Source organism: Arachis hypogaea, chromosome 14 (assembly GCF_003086295.3).
Source record: "Arachis hypogaea cultivar Tifrunner chromosome 14, arahy.Tifrunner.gnm2.J5K5, whole genome shotgun sequence".
In the NCBI taxonomy this organism is placed as follows: Eukaryota; Viridiplantae; Streptophyta; class Magnoliopsida; order Fabales; family Fabaceae; genus Arachis; species Arachis hypogaea.
This window is the reverse complement of record NC_092049.1, coordinates 7176265-7195808: the sequence shown is the minus strand read 5'-3', so window position 1 is coordinate 7195808 and position 19544 is coordinate 7176265. Positions and strand designations below refer to the sequence as shown.

The following is a 19544-nucleotide window of genomic DNA, read 5'->3' as shown; positions in this document are numbered from 1 at the left end:
TTGTCTACTTTGTTGATTTTCTTTCATGTATTGAACTACATTATACTCTGCCAATAATATTGATGTTGAGTTTCTTTTTACCAGAAAAAGTGACCAACCTGTTGATGTAATCGGTGATGATGCACCAAGTAATTCAATGGTGCAAATCTAATAAAAAAAATAGAGGAATGCTAGGGGTCAGCAATTTTTGTAATTTGTAGCTATCAAATAGCCATCAATAATGGTTTCAATGGTGTGAGATTGGTTTGGAATTTCATACGATAACTCACTTTTCTTTACTAGTTACATGCTGGCCAGAACTGATCCCTAGACTTTTTCTAAAAAAGATTGCATAAAATGACACTAAATCTATATTATCACTAGATTAGATTTTGTGATTCCTGATTAATTAGATGATGCATGCTTATTAAGACTCATCAATTAAACCGTATCTTCTTTTTTTTTTTTTTAATATGGATGGGAAATTTCAAATAATTGAGAGCTTGTGCGCTGTAGGAAAAAAGCTACTTTGGATCTCGATCCAACACCTTATAGAAGATATATTTCTCAAAACTATGAATGTTGTTGTTTACTCATATCGCATAAGGTGACAAGCGAAAATGTACGAGACCCAATTTTGTAAGATCAGGCATGTCTTTTTATTTTGTGGAGAGGGCCACGTAGGTGATTGATTACTATCATGCATTCATGTTCAAAAGGACTTGCCTCTCAAAATATGTGCTCTATTCTATTCTTTTCTTTTCTTTTCTTTATAGCTCGACCCACTCCTCCTCATACCCCTAAAGTTCGACAGCTAGACACCCCCCAAAAAATGATCAATCATAAATAGTGAACAAATTAAATGTACATTTCAATTTCACCAAATTAGAAGCTACCTCTTCTCCTAATAAAATAACTCCCAGTAGATTATAGATCAATCACTATGTGTAACATGTAGATTATCATTATTACACATCTACAAATTAAGGCATTGGTTAATGGGTATTGTAGGAATTAACTGTCAAATTGACATTAACGTTAGAGGAGTTAAGAGGAATAGCCAATGGAAAGGGTACAAAGGAAAGGACTTAGGACGGTGCATGATTGGGACCCGCCCAATCCCATCATGAATGGTCATCATGACGGTCCAAAATACATATGAACAATGTGGAGCCCACATCGGAAGAAAATAGGAAAAAAAGAAAGAAAGAAGGAAGGTTTAATTGCGTGGACAGCTTATGATTCCATGAACATGGGCCATTTTCATTGCCAAACAGCGCTTAGGCCTTTCGAAAAAGATGAAAAATCCACGTGGACCCCCATACCCCCTGCTTTCTACATCGTACACCCTTCATGGGGCCCACTTTCAGGCCCTTGATGTGCCATGTCAGATCGTATCATGCTCTCCAAATAACACTGTTTTCATCATTTATTTTAGAATACTGATTTTTTCATAACTCTTTAGTTACATTTATATTTTTTAATAATGTTTTCTGTAATATGTATATATAAAATGTTCATTTTTATTGACATAATAATATATAATTAAAAAAAAATAATTTAATAGACTGTCAAAATAAATTAACTTTTTATATATATTTAATAAATTTAATTTTAATATATTATTAGTATAAAATTTTTTTACACATATCTTCAATTATATAACGTTATATTTACAAAAATAATTATTTTTTATATTACTGAATAATTAATTATTAAAAAAATAAATGTGACTAAACAACTGTATAAAACATTTTATACTATTAATGTATTAAAATTAAACTCATATTTAATTTTGTAACTTTATATCAGTAAAAATAATTATTTTTTAGGATAAAATATTAAATTGGTCTTTTACATTTCGGGTGAATTCTATTTTAGTCCCCAACGTTTAAAGTGTTCTATTTACGTCCAAAATAGTTTTGATTAACATCAATCAAGTCCTGCTGTTAAGTTGAGTGATTGTTAACATCGTGTCCAACGTGGCAAACTAAAAGGGTAGGAGTTAATAGACGTACAATGGTTCCCGCTTTGAGAACGAACACATACTTACTCTAAGACGACTCTTCTTCTTCTTCTTGTGAAAACCAAATGGGTTGAGAAGATTTGATAAAAGAATATCTGACACGATCTTCTTTTGGAGACGAAGCGTTTCAAACTAACTGCTTCGGTGGAACTTGAATGTTACTGAAGAAGAAGAAAAAGAGTCAGTCTTAGAATAAGTATGTGTTCCGTCTCAATGTGGGAACCATTGCACGTATATTAACCCCTACCTCTTCAGTTTGTCACGTCGAACACGACGTTAACAATTTCACTCACACTTAACGGCATGACTTGATTGATGCTAATCAAACTATTTTGGACGTAAATAAGACACTTTAAATATTGGGGACTAAAATAGAATTCACCCCAAACGTAGGGGACCAATTTAATATTTTATCCTCATTTTTTATATTGACCGAGTAAATAATTATTAAAATGCTTATATAATTAGATAATTTTATAAGAACAATACGACACATCTAAGTCTTTTATTAATCAAGTCCAACTAAGATAAATAATAAAACTTAGAGTAATACAACCTACAACTAATTTTTGTTGATGTTAGATCAAATTGAATGGACTTGGTTAACAAAAATATTTGGATATGTAATATTCATTTTATAAAATATTTATACTATTAGTGTATTAAAATTAAACTTAAAATTTTAAATAAATATATAAATATTTTATATATTAATTAACAATATATTAAAATTAAATTTCTTTTATTTTACTCAGAATTTTTAATTATGTAAATTATTATGAATTGAAATAATCTGTCAAAATTAAAATGATAAATTTTGTTTCTTACCATTGATCTTTTTATACATACATAAATAAATATTAATCTATTTACCTTCTTGGAAAAAGATAGATTTATCCAATAAAAAATTTAATAATTAAATTTTCATTTTAAATTATTTTATCTTAAATTTTCTAATTATAAACTGCACACATAAGGATATGCAATATGAAAACACAAATCATATTTTAATTATAGATAATGCCAAGAGATTAATACACTTTTAATGTAAAAAAAAAAATTAATCAGTATTGATTCAAGGCAAAATCAAAGAAAAATGTTAACCTCCTAAAATTTCTCTTAATTGTATATATCAAAGCTCAGATCAGTTTTACGGTTTCATAACAGAATGAATACTATTATATATTCACTTATTTGCTCTTAGAATATGTAATTTAAGTTCATAAAACAAGAGATGCATTGCGCGACATATCACCATAAACACAATTAGTATTTCTCTCTTGTTTCTATTTCTTTTTTATATACGTCTTATTATTATTACTCCCCAGCGGTAAGACACTATTATGTTTGTTAGAAAATTATTGAACATTATCGTGGATCTCCATGATAGCCCTCATCATCTATAGTACCAAGATAATGTATATTCCAATCATCAACGTAAGCTAAAATGTCTCCTTCTATATAATTGCGTGTCCCAAACTTGTATGATGTTATATTTGTAATTGAAGCTCTTAATTTTAAAAAAGAAATTAACGAACATAACTATCCTAATTAAGTGCAAATTTTCATAATCACAGATAGGATATTTTTGTAAAACTTATGTCACGACTATTTTTTGGTTGACGGATAGTGAAATTCATATGTCATTTATATTGATAATAGAATTATTCTTTTTTAAAAAACCAAAATAATACTTCTATAAGTAACATGTAAATTGGGTAATCCAACCAATTTTATAAAGAGTAGGGTAAAACTAGCTACTTCATTTGTTTCAAATGAATCAATATATAGCTTCTTTCTGCCACACGGATTCTTCTACATCTTTTAATTGAATAATTTAAAAAAAGTATATAATTTGAATATATGTTTAGTTAACTATTAGTCTAGTAATTAGATAATAAAAAAAAGCTATATGCACCCAAAAAAGTAACCATTAAATTAACCAATATATATTTTTATATAAATATGTATATTTATGCATAAATATTTATGTTGTTTAATTAATTCATTTTTAACATTTGTACAGTTGTTCGTTAAATCAGTTGAGGAGTGGTTATTAGGAGTGTGGGTCAGGACTTGAATATAAGAGCTGGGATGAGGAATTGAGCCCGTAAGTTCTCAGTTGATCGGTGGGTGGGATCACCTGCAAGGACACTCTGATATCAAAGTAAGTGTCTGTACGATAAGGCGGCTAGATTAGGGTTATGGTGACGTACTTATGGAGAGGGGTAGGTCCCTCTCCTATATTCCTCTTCGTCGGGTGGGCCCTCCCGTTTGAGCCAAATAGTTTGGAAGCTTCTACCAGCTGTCCAGACTTCTACTAACAAGATCGTGTAACACGATAAACACGTTGTTGCTCGGACAGGTAGTGGACTCGTCGGGTCGCGGATTCGTCTGGTGGACCTCCGACTCTTGTTGGGTTGGGCTAGAATAGTTCCCCCAATGCGTCAATTCGTAGAACTTACGATTAGCGCATTAACTTAGCCTGTGTTCTCGTGTGATATAGTCTTCATCTAATCGCGACTTCGCTGCGGGACTCACGCTTCTAACACTTTTCTTGTATGCGTGAGTTGCTCCCAACCGTTGCTCTGAGACGTTGCTTTGATTTCCGTGTACGAAGCATTAAATTCCTTTTAAGAGTGATTTGAAAGTGCGTGTAAAGGTCAATTTTGCCCGTGACCTTTCACGTCTTTCCTCCTTCAGTTACAGTTACTTCCCCCACTTCATTCTATCATTTCTTTTCCTTTTTCTCTTTCTTTCACACAACTGCCATCACCACTCTTGTCGTTCCTCATCCTCTCTGCTGCGACTGTTACCGTTGGAACTGTTTGGGAATTTTGCTTTGCCACCGTAGGAAACTTGTCATTTTCTACTTCCATCGTTTTTCTTCATCACAAATATTGGTAAGTGACTATTTTTGTGCCTATTTTGCTCTTTTTTTGCCATTGTTGCTATATCTCCTTTTACTACTATTGCCTCTTGCTCTGGTATCTGTTAAGTAGTTTTTAAGGGGGGTACCATAGGTGTCATTATCATGGTTTACGCTATAGTGATTTTAGGCTAGAATGATTTAGTGTAGAATGACTTATCTTTGGCCTAAGACCTACCCTCGACCTCATATTTTAACTTAAGCGATGCCCCCCACTATAGGTATGGCGCAGCGAGTTCCTGTGAATCGTTACGCATAGTGCACTATCGATGTCACGAGCACATCTTCCAGGGAAACCATGGAAGAGCTACAAGAGCTCCGCGGTTTAGGAGCATTGTGTGGAGGTGGTCTCGAGGAGGCAAATTACGAACTCTTAGTACCGGGCCCCGAGAATGTGTTTGCCAGCTCAATCTTGATGTTCCTGGTGTCCCTGACTGGATGTGAGTGTACAAACTCATGTTCATCACCTTGGGTGTTCGAATTACCTTCTTCCCATTCATTATGACACTCTTGAATAGTTGCCTTTGAAACTCTACTCGAACAGTTGGGCCGGCATCTATTGCTTCAAGATGGTTTGAGAATACTTGGAACTCCTGGCCACTGTAGAGGTTTTTCTCATTTTCTTCCTCCTCACAAACCCTTCTCGAGAGGGTAAACACAAAAAAGGATACCTCTCCTTCCAGACCATGCAGAACCGGAGGATCTTCGGCCTCCTCGAAGACTCCTTCCAAGACTTTAAGGAAACCTTCTTATGGTGAGACCGGCTCGAGGCCATCACTCCTTTTGGCTCACACTTGAAGGAGAAAGGCGCATTTTGGCCTATTTGAGCTTTGGCACCGTCTCTAATTACATAATCAAGGTTACGTACGAGGGTATAGGTTGGCAGAACCAGCAAATTGTCGATGTCTTGCTGGCAATATTTGGCTCAAACCCCTTTAACCTTTATCTCCTAATGGGTGACCGTGAAGCCGGTCGGAATTATGTAGGTAAATACATTTTTCCCGCTATCACTCTTCCAATTTCTCGATTTGTATACTGTTATTTTATCGACGACTTCATAACTTGGTTTTCTTTTTCTTTTTCTTTTGTAGTTGGGATGGCCACAGGGAACACTTCCCTTAGACGATTGATGACCCATTTTTTTTCTGATGGAGATAACGACGCTTCTGACTCCCCCAATTCTCAAGCCAATAACCTCTAACCTACCAAACCAGAGATCGAATCTCAGCCTCAACTTAAGCCCCAACCTGGGAACAGTGTAGCTGAAGGGGCTGACCAGGGCAAGCCGGCGACAGTTGAGAACTCTCCGAGTGCTCGGGTTGAGGAAGAAGACATTATCGTGATCCCCAATCCAAAGAAGAGAAAATCCAGCTCTAGTCTGGGATAAGCTCTTACTGTGATGGAGAAAAACTTTGATGCTGGCTGCTTCATTGACTCCCAACTACTGCCAGGTAAAGAAAACTTCGTTCGTGAAGAAGATATGGCCGCCCACGCAAGGTGGATGTATCGGAGCCATCTTCGAGCTGCCGCCATTATGAGGAAGGTGGATCCGGTCTTGGCCTAGTGCCATATTTTAGAAGGAAAGTATAGGGTCGCCCAACATGAAGTTTTTAAATTGAAGGTTGAGGGAGAAACCATGGGACCAAACTGAGTAAAACTGATAAGAAGTTGAAAGTGGTGGGCGAAGAGATCAGGTGCCTCGTTGATTGGGATCTCTCCCTCTTAAAGCAACTCAAGGATGCTCAGGGTCAGGCCAACGTGGCCGGGAGCAAAGTGAAAGAGCTTGGAAAAGAATTGGATGAGGCCATGAGATTGCCAGACGCGGCTCGTCTTGAGGCCACCAGTATGCGAAAGAAAAATAAAGAGATAATAAAAGATGCTCGGGATGCCATTTCAGCTATCGAAGAGGAGATCAAGGCCCAGATCTTGCTGCTTGCTCCCGACTTCGACACTTCTACTGTTACTGCTATCAAAATGATCCAAGATGGAAAGATTATCGACATGCCAAGGAAGTGGCTGCCTTTGTATTTGTAATGAACTTCTTATTTGTTTTGTTGCCGGGCCAATGTGTTGCCCTCTTAGTAGACTTTTAAATTCCCAACTTGTGGGATTCTAAACTTGTGGATTTGTACTCTTTAACTTGTAGATTTATTTGCATGTTTAATTACTTCTGGTTGTTTATTCATGCGTTGTTTATGTTTTTTTTGGCCATTTAGCCATATTTCAATGGATATCCGTATGCTGTTGCGCAGGGGGCTCCTGGGTTGATTAGTCCCGGCAAGCCATACTCAAAACTTGGTAATAATTTCCAAACAAAATACAAGTAATTTTCAAAAATGGGCCTCATCAAAATTCTTTGGCGCCATTCCGTGCTAACAGCAAGGGGAAAGAGCACCCCTTCTTTTATATATCACGACAGTACAAGTAGGCTTGCAAAATTAAAACAAAGTAAATAAAAATGAGCACAAAATATAAGGAAGAAAAATAACCAAAGTGTGATCGGTAGACAAAGCGTGGTCAGGAGTTCGCCTGGGCGTTAGGAGTAGAATCTCCTAAGGTTCGCCACGTTCCAAGTCCTCGGTGTCTCCTTTTCGTCTAGTCGCTCCAACATGTATGCACATTTTCCTTGTACCTCGTTCACCCTGTAAGGTCCTTCCTAATTGGGGGATAGTTTCCTTTCTCCTAGGATGGACTGACCGATGTCATTGCGCCGCAGCACCGAGTCTCCCTCTTCAAATCTTTAGCTATGTACCTTACGATTGTAATGCAGTGCCAACCTCTGCTTTAGTATTGCTTCCGACAAATGGGCCATTGTTGTGGTCTCATCTACTAGGTCTTTTTCACTCACCTCGTCACCTTCTCCCAGCAATAGCCTTGTACTGGGTTTCCCTATCTCGAAAGGGATTTGACATCTGCGCTGCAGGTGAGCCAAAAAGGCATCTCCCCGGTAGCCAATTGCAACGTTGTCCTGTAAGACTATAAGTCCGAAGCTAAGTCGTCTGCCAACGAGCTTTTCCTTTGCTCCAAGCGCTTCTTCAGTCCTTTTAGGATGACCTTGTTCGTTGTCTCTCCTTGCCCGTTACTCTGAGAGTGCTCCACCGAGGAGAACATTTGCTTGATACCAAGACTTGATTAGAACTCTCTAAACCTCTTATCACAAAATCGCCTTCCGCTATCTGATATCACAATCTCAGGAATTCCGAATCTGGCAATCACTTGCCTCCACAAGAATTTTTGGCAATTTGCGGATGATATACTTGCCAATGGTTCTACTTCTACCCATTTGGTATAGTAGTCAACAGCTACGATTAGGTATTTAACTTGTCCTGGGACCGTCGAAAATGGGCCTAACAGATCAATTCCCTACTTGGAGAAGGGTCGACAGGCCATAATGGAGCTCAGCTCCTCTGCCGGTGCCTTATGAAAATTTGCATTTTCTTGGCATCTGAGACACTTCTTCACGTATTTGCTAGCATCAGTCATCATGGTGGGTCAATAATAACCAGCTCTAACGAACTTTCGGGCTAAGGACTTTCCTCAAATATGATGTCCACAACACCCCTCGTGTACCTTTTTCAAGACATACTCTACCAGCACGGGCCGCAAATATTTCAACAAAGGTTGATTGAGCCCTCTCTTGTACAGTTGACCTTGCACTACCATATATTTGGCAGCCTCTCTTCTCACGACCTTAGCTTCTTTTGTGGTTTCTAGCAGGTCTTATTCCTTGAGGAATCATTGGATCGGGTCAATCCAAGAAGGTGGTTCCTCCTGGCTCTGGGCCAAGCATAGGGCCACTGATGGCTCCTTCACCAAGCCTTGGACGAGAGACCGGTTTTCCGCTCCGGGCTTGGTGTTGGCAAACTTCAACAAGAAGTTTGCTCTAGTGTTCCTTTTCTTGGGTACATGCTGGACCATCACCTCCTCAAAGCCCTTGCACAACTGTTTGGTATGTCCTGTTTACCTAAGCCATTACTACTTGGGATTCACTATTGACTTCAAATATTGCTACCACAACCTCTCTCGCTAGCATTAAGCCTCCGATCATGGCTTCGTACTCTGCTTGATTATTGGTTACCGGAAACTCAAATTTGATGGATTACTCATAAGTTACTTCCTCTAAGCTTTCTAATATTATCCCTGCTCCACCAAACGCTTGGTTGGATGCTCCATTAACATGGAGTTTCCATCGTGTATTCTGGGTCTCGGGCGATTCGCCGACCACCTCTACTAAGAAGTCGACTATTGTTTGGGCTTTGATGGCATGGCAGGGGTCGTATTGAATGTCGTACTGAGACAACTCTATCACTCAAGCCATCATCTACCCCGCTAGGTCAAGTTTCTGCAATATCTGCTTGATCGTTTGGTCAGTTCTTACTGTGGAAAAAGGCAATGCTTTGGCAGTCGACGCACCGAGAAAACATGATAGGGATGACAATCTGCTTGCTAATCTTTGCACATCTTTCACACTCTTGGCGCTTGCCATGTGAAGCACAGCTTCATTTGTCCGGGTTAGCTTCTATCTCCCTCTAGGTGATCATGAATCCCAAGAACTTCCCTGCTTCTATCGCAAAAGCGCATTTCAAGGGATTCAATTTCATATTGTGTTTTCGAAGAGAGTCAAAGATGACCTATAGGTTGGCTAGTAGATTGTCTGGCTCGGCCGTTTTGACTAGCATGTCGTCGACGTAGACTTCTATCGAGCTACCTATATGGTCCTTGAAGACCTTATTTATCAACCTTAGGTAGGTTGTCCAGGCCGAACGACATGACTTTGTAACAATATGTTCCTTCTGGCGTTATAAACGCCGTCTTCTCCTCGTCAGGTCAATGCATCGGGATCTGATTATATCTCGAGTAAGCATCCATGAAACTCAAAAAATTATATCAGCCCGCTGCATCCACCAGAGCATCTATATTGGGGAGGGAAAATTAGTTCTTTGGACAGGCCTTGTTAAGGTCCGAGTAGTCCACGCACATTCTCCATTTTCCATTTGCCTTCTTTACGAGAACCACATTCGAGAGCCATGTGGAGTAATCTAGTTCCCTGATGAAACCGACTTCTAATAAACTAGTCCTTTGCTTTGCTACTTTGTTTTCCCTTTTTGAGGATATCTTCCTCTTTTTCTGAACGACGGGCTGCACCTCTGATCTTACGGCCAACCGGTGGGACATGAAATCTAGGTCTATCCCGGGCATGTCGACTGGAGTCCAGGAAAAGTGGTCTATGTTAGCTTGGATGGCTTCTATCAGAGGTCCTTTCAATCTGTAGGGTAGGTTGCGATTCACAAATGTGAATTCGTCTTTTGTTTCCCCTACCCAGAACTTTTCCAGGTCGCCTTGGGGTTCTGGCCTCAGGTGCTCGTCAATCATAGCGTCCAGATCTGCCAAGATCACACCGGCCGCTTCCTTGTACCTCTTTCGTAGGGGTGTAAGTTACCGAACCAAACCGAAATTTACCGCAAAACCGAACCGGAATTTACAACAACCGAATAAAAACCGAAAAAAATTGGTTTTTTTGGTTTTTTCTGAAGTAAACCGATTGGTTCGGTTCGGTTTTCGGTTGGCTCAGCAGAAACCGAACCGAACCGCAGAAGTGGTTTAGTAATACATGAAATGGAAATTTTAGACTTAACAAATGTGTTTGTTTTATGTTTAGTTGTTGGAATGAGTTGAAATTGTGTTGAATTTGAATGTAATGTAATATTATTTCAGTTTATTGATTGTTTTGAACATCATTTTACTAAGATTAATTTTCTATTAATTAGAATTTAAAAACCGAAAAAACCGACCAAACCAAACTGCTTTTGGTTCGGTTCGGTTCGGTTCGGTTGTTACGCAAACAGCAAACCGATTGGTTGGTATTATGTAAAAACCGAATAAATTGGTTCGGTTGGTTTTTGGTCTAAAATCGAACCAAACCGAACCGATAACACCCCTACTCTTTCGTAAGGATAAGTTGCGTTATCACGAGCGACAACCATCTCCAGATCTCCTTGGATTGTCCCTACCGACCCGTCATTTGCCACAAACTTCATTGTAAATAGCTTCGTGCAAATGACCGCTAGTAGGTCGTTAATTATTCTCCTCCCAAGGATGACGTTGTACGCCGTAGAATCTCTCAGGATTACGAATTCAGCCATTGTGGATTTCCTACTTGCCCCGGAACCAACGCAGATCGATGGAACAACGTAGTCATCCGGCTTGATGTAGTTGTCACCTAACCCTACGACTCCATGACGGTGGTCCTTTAGGTTGCTTTTCTTCAATCCCAGGGTGTTGAACACTTCCAAACATGCTGTTTGAGTTTGCCCTGTGTCAACTAAAATTCGCTTGACCCAAACATGTCACGATTCTCACTATAACCACCATTGGCGGGTCCTCCAGAAGGTCGTCATACGAGCAGTTTCGGGGCCAAATGATATTTCGGGTAGTTCTCTGGGAGAAAGTTTCTCCCCGTTGTTACGGCAAGTACCTTGGCATCTTTCTTTGTTGTCGACCACCACATTCACCACCACTGTTGGGGTTGTGTCTGGGTTCTCCAGAGGGTCTTGCGTCAGCTTGATAGTCCGACCCCGATCCTCTTCAGAACGCTCCCTTTCTTTTCTTCTTGGTTCTTAGATGAACCGCGAAAATTTATTCAGCTTTCCTTGTCGGATAGCTTGCTCTAGCGCGTTATTCAGGTCAAAATAATATTATGTCTTGTGCTTAAAACCCTTGCGATAATCACAATAGAGGACCTTGTTTCCTCCAGTTCGGTCTTTCAATTGCCTTGGTTTAGGCAGGATGCCTCTATCCACAATCTGCTGGAAAATTTTCACTATCGGGCGGGTCAGGGGGTATAATTCGTAAATTTTCCAATCTGAGGAAAGGTTTTAAATGACTTCCCTGACACCATCTCTCTTGGAGCATCCCTCTGCTTTTCTGGGTTATCGGCCTAACGGAAGGAAGGGATAGTTTGTTGCTGTTTGTTGGCAACTACCACTTGGCTAACCTCGTCGTCATTTAGTACTCTCTTGCTACGCATTGTATCTCTTGTATTGTCCAAACAGGCTTGGTAGTTAAGTGTTTTTGAAAGTCCTCGTTCACTAAGCTGTTAGTGAGGCACAAGATGGCCACAGACTCCGTGAGGTTGTCGATCTCTAAGCATTCATCATTGAAACAATCCAGGTACTTTCTCGTGGACTCACCAACTCGTTGTGTTATCCCTAAGAGGTCGATCAGGTATTTTGTCTTAGCAATGCGAGTGGTAAACTGAGCTAAAAACTTTAGAGAAATGTCTGAGAAGGTGGTTATAGAACTTTGTGGGAGGAAATTGAACCAATGGATCGCCGGCCTAGCCAGGATCACGGAAAATTCCCGGCACCTGACCGCATCTCCCACGCCCTCCAGGTTCATCCTGGCTTCGAAAGTCGTGATGTGTTGTTGTGGGCCTTTGGTACTATCATACCTCATGTTCGTCGGCTTGTCGAAGTTCTTAGGTAGGCGAACATTTAGGATGGAAGAGTGGAAGGGAGTAGCGCTGATTACCACGGGAAGAGTTTTCTTTTTCGCTCCACCCTACATTCCCAGCTTTTCGATTTGTCTCGGGAGTACAAGGGCTGGGTACGACCGTCGGTTTGGTCACGCCCATCGTCCTCCTCTCCCTCATGTTGTCTTTCTCCCAATCTCCTCAACGGGGACTAGGTGTGAGAATGGCTCAGTCGAGCCTCTACGCATGAGCGGGTGTTTCGCTGACCTTAGGGTTGTAGCGGTCTCTCGTCGTCAACTCTCTTTCGAGGTTTTGAACCTTGTGCCTGAATTCCTGCATGATCCAGGAGTTGTTGTTGCCTGTAACCCCAAATAGACGCCTCTTGGGAGACTGCTCGTGAGAGTGGCCATGATCAGAAGGGATTGGTCGCCTCTGGAAGGTCCCCGTACTTAGTCTACAAATGAAACAGTGCCCCTACCACTCATTGTTTGCCTCCTCTCCTGGCTCATCCTCCAGGTGAAGGAGCCTAAGCTCGCGTCAAGTTCCCACATGCGGCGCCATTGTTCGGTTGTTCGTTGGATCAGTTAAGGAGTGGTCGTGGGGAGTGTAGGTCAGGACCTGAATACGGGAGCTGAGATGAAGAATTGAGCCTGTAAGTCCTCGGTTGATTGGCAGGTGGGACCACCTGCAAGGATACTCTAATGTCAAATTAAGTGTCCGTACAATAAGGTGGTTAGATTAGGATTATGGTGATGTATCTGTGGAGTAGGGTAAGCCCCTCTCTTTTATTCCTCTTCGTTGAATGGGCCCTCCTATTTGAGTCCAGTTGTCTAAATGCTTCTACCAGTTGTCCAGACTTCTATTGACAAGATTGTGTCACGTGATGGACATGCCGCTCAGACGGGTCATAGACTTGTTAAGTTGCAGATTCGTATGGTGGACCTTCGACTCTTATTGGGTTGAGCCAAAACAATATATTTTGTATTTTGATTTATTATTTATACGAGTAATTAATTTTTTATGTACATAATATAGTTGTTAGATATATAATGTGCTCGTGTAGTATACAAATTAAAAGCAGAAGAAGATAGATAATAAAAGTTTAACACTAACAAATTATAATTTCTTATTTTTAATAACAAGAATATAACTTATTTATGAGCTGAACCGCTAATATAATATCCTTTCACCCCAGGCAGAGAGATAGGTCCATTCCTATATGTCCTATTGACACACATGCATGCAAAGGGTGCTACTCTATATATGTACTTTTCTCCCTTCCATAATTCTTGCTGCTGTTCCTTTTCTAGTTTTGTTTGTTTTACTATGGGGTGTATCAGAACATAAGTAAAATAAATCTAATCAAGTTGATGCACTTCAATTTCAAATAATGCATGAATTCGTAATATATTCACCTAAGGGGTACTATGAGTACAGTATATATGTAGGACTAGGATCGGATTATAACTTATCTATAATGAACTCTAAAAGTTAAGTTTAAAACTAAGAAAAATATGTGATAGTGTGTATATTTTGTTAAGTAAGATGGACGATAGATCAGCAGTGGCGAAGCTTGAAACAAAATTTTGGGGGGCCAAATAGAAAATAATTATTAAGATATTTTTGATATGGATCCCATTAAAAATAAGTTTGTCTAACCTCATCTCTCTGATTTGGGTGATATTACCAAATTTGAAGCCGTTTTCCAGGGTCTCGTTCCAAAGAATTAAGGTCAAATCCATCGGATGCAACTTTTTAAACTTTTGAAGGTTATATCTCGCTTTTTTCGTGATTCATTAAAGTAGAAGAACTATTTACAGGTGTTGATATTGTAAAAGTTATATGTTCTCCTTCTTGAATATTAGCATTCCTCTTAAAAAATACATCATTTCTTTGATTTTTCACGATTATTTTATATAAAAATTTGAATATATATCCTATAAAATACGTAGAAAAGAAGTTAGAAGCACAAATATTAAAATTTATAATATTTATTGATTTTTTTATTAATTTATACAAATACAATAATATCAATACTTATTGAATATTCTAATTTTTTATCATATAAAAAATAAATTAAATAAACAATCAAATATAAAATAATATTAAATTACATAAATTAAAAATACCTAATTTTTATATTTGAACTCGAAGGTAGAGGGAGTGTTGCTTATTGAATAGAGAGTTATGAAATACAAATATACTCAGTTCAGTCCAAATCCAACATGTTTTAAATGTTTAAAACTAAAAGCTATTGTGCAATAAAAACAAGAGATGAAAATTAAACTTTGGTATTTTAAGTCATAGTAAAGTATTTGAACCAATTGAACTATTTTTTATTTTTTAAAAAAATACTACTAATTTTTTTAACAAAAATTTGGAAGGTCATGGCTCCTCCTTGTCTCAACTAAGCTCCACCACTAGATAGATGTTAAATAATTTTAATCAAGATCTTGATAAAGGTATGTGATGTAGTAAATTATTGTATCTAACCACATTTTTTAATAACGATCTTGACCAAAAACCAACGGTAACGCTTCATATTCTTTTTTGGTGACTAGTAACGCTTCATATTGTAAATATGAATAGAATATTTGCAATTAAAATCCTGACAAGTTGAATTAATTCACCAATTTTTAATTGGTTTTATGCATTTTTTTTACCGGTTTATTACAACGAATTTTTTATTTAACTCGGTTAAACCGATCAATTTGCTAGTCAATTCGGTTATTAGAATAATAGTAATAATTCTTAGTTAATCAAAAACGAATAATTTTATAAATCTTCATTGAATATAAGAATGTGTCTTAATATTAATAAATAAATCAATTTAAAATCGAATTGTTGTGTATTTAACCTAATAAATCTTTGAGGTGATAAAGGAATTGCCTGTAAAGCAACAAAGCTTAGGTAAAAAGTTGAGAGAGGGCGGTGAGGAGAGTGGCCACACTAATTGGCCGTGAAATAATATCATCATTAAGAAGAAGAAAGACTTGACCATCCTCCAATAAGGACAAGACACGTCAGCGCTTACTAGGATATCACCTTTGAATGTCTCCTTGTTTGGCTGTCTCATCAACTCTCATGGCGTGATTGATTCCCTCTTTTACCCTAACATGCTTTGCTTAGGTACGGTTTTCTAATCAGCTTTCTGAAATCTGAATCATTCCAAACTTGATGACGTGGACTTAGATTCCTTTCGTGCATGCTTCATGTATTCATCTTCCTATTTATTCTATTCTTTTTCATCAATTAATTATTTTATAAGACTTGGTTGACTTACTGTAAGATGTAATTCATTTTGATCAACATCAAATATATAATAAAATAAATTTAATTTTAATACATTATTAGTATTATATTCATCAATTGCATAAATAATCATTAAAAAATATATATAATTAAATGATTTTATAAAATATTTTACATCATTATAATATCAGAATTAAATTTATTATAAAATACATAAAATTAAAATTATATTGTCAATTTTTCAAATTTTAATTCAAAATATTGATTAAGAAGAAGAACCGTATATCAATTTAACATTAGATAATGAAGCATAATAATGATGGTTCCAGCGTGTAAACACGTAATAATGGGGAGTGACATGTGCATGGTGGCTGTGACACGATCACTTTTGTGACTCATCAAACCCGAAATTGCTGCTTCGTTTGGTTTCAGATAGTGATTTGTCAACTATAGTATATTAGAACTTAGAGTGTTCTATTTGGTTTTCTATAACCACATCTTATCTTATCTTAACATACACACTGATTCGAGCTCAATTCATATATCAGCTCATGAGGTCTCAAAGATGAATTGCTAATCTTCCTATTGATGTCGATTGAAGGGGTAACAATTGTTAAAAGTTATATATCTAGCTTTAATAATTTTGCCATCATTATCAGCTGTTGGTTGATTTAATATAATCCTTGAAAAAGAATTTAAAACATCTTTCCTAAAAAAATATCTTTTGGTTTCAAGTACATTAACTATCACAATGGTATTTCAAATTTTATTCATATAACTAAACGCCAATCACTTTATTTCTATTATCTTTTATTTTTCTTAATTCTTTTGAGCGGTTTATTTCTACCCTTGTTTAATTTATAGAAAAGTTTAGAATCCAGTAACTTTTGTATTTTCTGGCCAGCACTTAACCATTAAAACAAAAGTGAATAATTTTCTACCATTAGATGTAATCTCACACCATTAAAAACACTATTAATAACTAATTGATGATTACAAAATACCAAAATTGCTGACTCCTCGGCATTCCTCCTAATTTATTACCATCTCAACATCAATATCGGGTTCATTCTCCACTTCATTATAATTATTGGTCTTTTTTCCGTTCACGTTCTCTGGCTAGCTAATATAAGTTCTCTCTTTTCATTCTCAACACGAATATAATGGAACTTCTGGTTAATGGCGAAAAAGTTATTTTTCACGTGCTCCATCTCTCTTAAAAATTTGCTCAACATGAAAATGATTTGTGATACGGTTATTATAATTCGGTCTAATTATGTTTATAAATCGAAATTTAAATACAATAACAAACGTTACTTATCTTCAATTAGAGAGAATTTCGCTAATAATAATCTATTCAAAAATAAACTAAGGAGATTAGATAAATATTTTAACCTCTCTACAAAAGATTATACTACTCTATAAATTATACTCATCTTCTATTCTTACTAACTTAAACGTCGAAATACTTTTGTAGGCACCTACAACCACCATTATTCTTGAAGTCGACGTATAACTCATCCCTCTCAAATGAAGGTAAGCTCAATTTTAAATAGGAGGAGTTATATCTCTCCTCGACTTATAGCGCAGGAACAGTTTGTATGAGAATATAAACAAACGTCATAATACGAGAAAACTTTGAATGGGGTTGAACCAAGTTTAATTTTCACTCAAAATAATATAATAAACTTTTTCTTACAAAACGAGGATCAAATTAAATAAAACTCTCTATACTAAAATTTAAATATATATCTTGTAGCAAATTTGATGAGTGACTAATTTATTTAACAATATAGAAAATTTGATATTGATTTGATAATTAAAATTTGTTAAAATTAAAGTATTCGAGCAAATATTTCTTGAAAACCAATTTAGAGTATTGATAGAGTTAATGATTGGAAATATTTGTGATCAATAATAGAAATTGATCTGTTACCATCAAAACCGGCCTAACTCAGTAAAGCTTGGAATCGAAAACCGGATAACCCTTTGAAAATCTTTCTAACCAAACCATCAGAATCTCAAATATCGGAGCATTAACAAAAAATTCCGTAAAACTAGCAACAAGGATAAGAATAACCACTTCAAAATAACTCAATATATACTAGCGACTTACTAGGTCACATGTAAACAATTCATTCTACTCTCTACTGAATATCTCACATCCTTACTTACTTGAGTGTTGGAGTCTTTTTGCAGGTGTCCAATGCCGTCTCTCCTATAAGAAGACGACGTTCCACCCCCTTGTTCCAAGGAAAGCTAGTTCAAGCGTTAGCGGGACGAGCTATACATCGGAATACCCACTCTCATGCAGGAACATTTGGCGCCCATCGTGGGGCCTGAGATTTTCTAACCCCACGTCTTTTTGTATATTTTCTGTGCCTTCTTCTTTTCTTTCCCTTGCAGGTCACGACACATGGCGGATGCTCACAGCAATGCCCCTTCAAACCCCAACTCGGCCGAGCTACTAGCTATCAACAAATCTCTCAGAGCAGAAAATCTAAGAATGACCGAGCTCTTGCGTCAAAAGCAAAACAGTCAGAGTAAAGGAGGAGAGCACAAGAACACTGAAAATAAGGACGACAATGACGAGCACACGTCAAAGGCAAAGCACACCATACCCACTCCCCCAAAAATCGTAACCAAAAGAACTAATCATTTCACAAAAAAGTCATGAGCTTTCAGATGTCCAAAAATTTGACCCTACCAATGACCTTGAATCCCTATGTGGGAATAGGGGACCCAAATATCCACGTCACCAAATTTCATACCATGATGTTCTTGAACAAAGAATTCGATCCAATCCTATGTCGTACCTTCCCCACCTTCCTAGATGGAGCTGCCCTGATCTGGTTCTCCAACCACCCTGAGGGTTCCATTTCCAACTTCGATGAGCTGGCCAACCAGTTCGTCAACCATTTTGCTGCATCCAAGATATATGTGCACAATTTTGACTACTTGAGCACTATAAAGAAAGGGCCGCACGAAAGCCTGAAGGACTACATGACCAGATTCGTTGAAGCAACTAATGAAATACCCAACTTAAACCCAGAAGTCTATCTTCACGCCTTAAAAAGCGGCCTCCGCTCTAGAAAATTCCAAGATGCCATAGTCATCGCAAAACCAAAAATCCTAGCTGAATTCCAAGAAAAGGCAACAACCCAAATCGAGATTGAAGAACTCCAAGCACTTCGAAGGGCAGACAAAGCCAACTCAAATAGAGAAGAGGAGAAGCGAAATAAATATCCAAGCAACCAAATAGAACAAAAGCAATTCAAGCTCACGCCCAAGTTTGACAGCTATACCCCTCTCAACACCAAGAGAGATGAAATCATCATAGACATTCTACTTTTAAAACTCATCAAACCCCCAAATAGGGAAGGCACATACCAAGACCAGCTATACGTAGACAAATCTAAGTATTGCGCCTTCCATCAGAAATATGGTCATACCACAGATGACTGTGTAATAGCGAAAGATCTCCTCGAAAAGTTAGCCCGCCAAGGCCTACTGGACAAATATATCGACAGCCGAGGACGAAAGCGAAACACAGAAGACCTCGGCCAACATCCCAAAACAACTGACAATCCCCGGGATAAAGGGTAAAAGGTAGACAGTGATATTAATCCACCCCGCAGAATAATAAATTGCATTTCTGGTGGTTTTACAGGAGGAAGATGTACAAACTCGGCCAGAAAGAGATGCTACCGAGCTATGATGATTGTGACAGCATCAACCTCGTCTCAACCCGTTAATCCAGACAAACCAGAGATCTCATTTCTCCCCAACGACAATAAGGCAACCGACCGCAACCTCGACGACCTCGTAGTTATCTCTATGCAGGTTGTAGAGCCATTGGTCAAGAAAATCCTGATGGATCCGAGGAG

The 19544-nt window shown here is 37.8% G+C and overlaps 2 protein-coding genes across 2 annotated transcripts; one reads left to right on the top strand and one right to left on the bottom strand.

The window, feature by feature from the left end:
* Positions 1-9866: 9866 nt before the first annotated feature.
* On the bottom strand, positions 9867-10307 carry LOC140178447 (uncharacterized). Its single transcript, XM_072215529.1, has one exon. It carries the CDS (start codon positions 10305-10307, stop codon positions 9867-9869), a length of 441 nt encoding a protein of 146 aa, XP_072071630.1.
* Positions 10308-18366: 8059 nt separating this feature from the next.
* Positions 18367-19263, top strand: LOC112742161 (uncharacterized). Its single transcript, XM_025791405.2, has one exon. The coding sequence runs from the start codon at positions 18367-18369 to the stop codon at positions 19261-19263; it is 897 nt and encodes a 298-aa protein (XP_025647190.2).
* Positions 19264-19544: the final 281 nt, after the last annotated feature.